Here is a 1693-nt window from a genome sequence, read left to right as displayed (position 1 = left end):
TTCAAGTAACTATCATGATGGTGAATAGTTCAGCATATGAGCCACTTGTAGTCAAATAACCCATTTGATAATGCTTGCCTTCTGTTCGGATTCGAATAGTTACTTCGGTTTTTTTTCTTCGGAATTTCAAATCAAGATTAGCAGAACTCACTGTGACCAACCTGTTAGTGACCAAAACAAAAAGTTTAATACTGTTTGGCTAAATGTCAACATGTTTTCTCTCTGATACGTTTCAGGAAATAAAATTCATCATGGAAGTTATCTTCACATCAATGTTTCTGATTTATATGGTTCAGACCTGCCAGTCTGCAAACCAACAACGGTTCATCAACACCTTCTACTTGGCTGAGAACCGAGCCTTACTGAGTCATGTGTTCCAGTTGAAGACTGTGTCTTCTCCTGTGATCTGTGGGCGAGACTGCTCTATGGATCCACAGTGTGTATCATTTAACTACAGAACAGATAACCATGTTTGCGAGTTCAACAACGGTACACGAGCAAACAGCCCCGACGACTTGATCGAGTCGCAAGGAAGTGTCTACTATGATGAAGAAGTGGACACTCGTTCATTTGCCGTTCCAAATAAAGTGAACAAATATACCGGTTGCTTGAAATATTATCTGGACGGTTACCTTGACAATGGAATATACACAATCTATCCTACAAGTCTGACTGATTGGTTACATGTGTACTGTGATATGGAGACAGATGGAGGAGGCTGGATCGTGTTCCAGAGGAGACAAGAAGGCTCTGTCAAATTTAACCGTACCTGGAGTGACTACAAATCTGGGTTTGGTGATATGCAGAATGAGTTCTGGTTGGGGAATGACATCCTGCGTGAGCTTACTGGATCTGGACAATGGCAGCTCAGAATAGATATGGAAGATTGGCAGTCCAACACATCGTGGGCTTCGTACGGTGAGTTTGCTGTTACAGGGGATAACTTTACCCTCCATGTTGGTTCATATGATGCTCAGAGTACTGCGGGTGATTCAATGCCACACCATAACGGACATCCTTTCAGTACTATAGACAAGGACAACGATGGATGGGCTGATAGACATTGTGCTGATAAGTATTTTGGTGGATGGTGGTACAACAGATGCCATACTTCTAATCTAAATGGTGAGTACTACCAACAGGCAGATGTGCCGTTTGGTCAGGGATTACAATGGAGATCATGGAAAGGTCTCGTTTACTCGGTCAAGAAAAGCAGCATGAAACTGCGGCAAGTAACATAAACTCCGGCAAGCAGTAATATAACTTTTGCAAACTGAATTGAGATTGGTGAGTAGTCCTACTACCAACAAAGGGGTGTGTCTTTGGAAATACAATGGACGGGTTTAAACTTGTGTTATTACCCACTAAACAGAGAGAGCATGTAAATACGGAACGTCTTTAAAAAATTAAATTTACCATTCATCAGATAGTTTACTATGTCGTCATCTGTAACAACAAATTTGCCGTTAGAAGCCAATATTGTTGGTGGGGTGGACGTTAAAGTCACCTGGAAGTGGTATTATAACACTGTTATAAGATTTGATTGTAAATAGTTGTTATTATTGGAGTATCAAACTTGTGTATCTGTCACCTGTAAGCGTGAGTCACTTTAAACAAGTGTGGTATAAGGTTCTTGTAACTACTAGTTGGGGCATATAACTACTCATAAGGAAGGCACGTTTGGCAATTACTC

At 40.9% G+C, this 1693-nt stretch overlaps 1 protein-coding gene across 1 annotated transcript; it reads left to right on the top strand.

Moving 5' to 3' along the window:
- Positions 1-251: 251 nt before the first annotated feature.
- Positions 252-1241, top strand: LOC117299666 (techylectin-5A-like). Its single transcript, XM_033783214.1, has one exon. The coding sequence runs from the start codon at positions 252-254 to the stop codon at positions 1239-1241; it is 990 nt and encodes a 329-aa protein (XP_033639105.1).
- The last annotated feature ends 452 nt before the right edge of the window (positions 1242-1693 follow it).

This window comes from Asterias rubens, chromosome 14, assembly GCF_902459465.1.
Source record: "Asterias rubens chromosome 14, eAstRub1.3, whole genome shotgun sequence".
NCBI classification, from domain to species: Eukaryota; Metazoa; Echinodermata; class Asteroidea; order Forcipulatida; family Asteriidae; genus Asterias; species Asterias rubens.
The sequence above is the reverse complement of the archived record's forward strand: the minus strand, read 5'-3'. Positions and strand labels throughout refer to the sequence as shown.

What these genes read in the sequence shown, in the direction of transcription:
- LOC117299666 (XM_033783214.1), top strand. Translation starts at nt 252, where the DNA reads ATGGAAGTTATCTTCACATCAATGTTTCTGATTTATATGGTTCAGACC.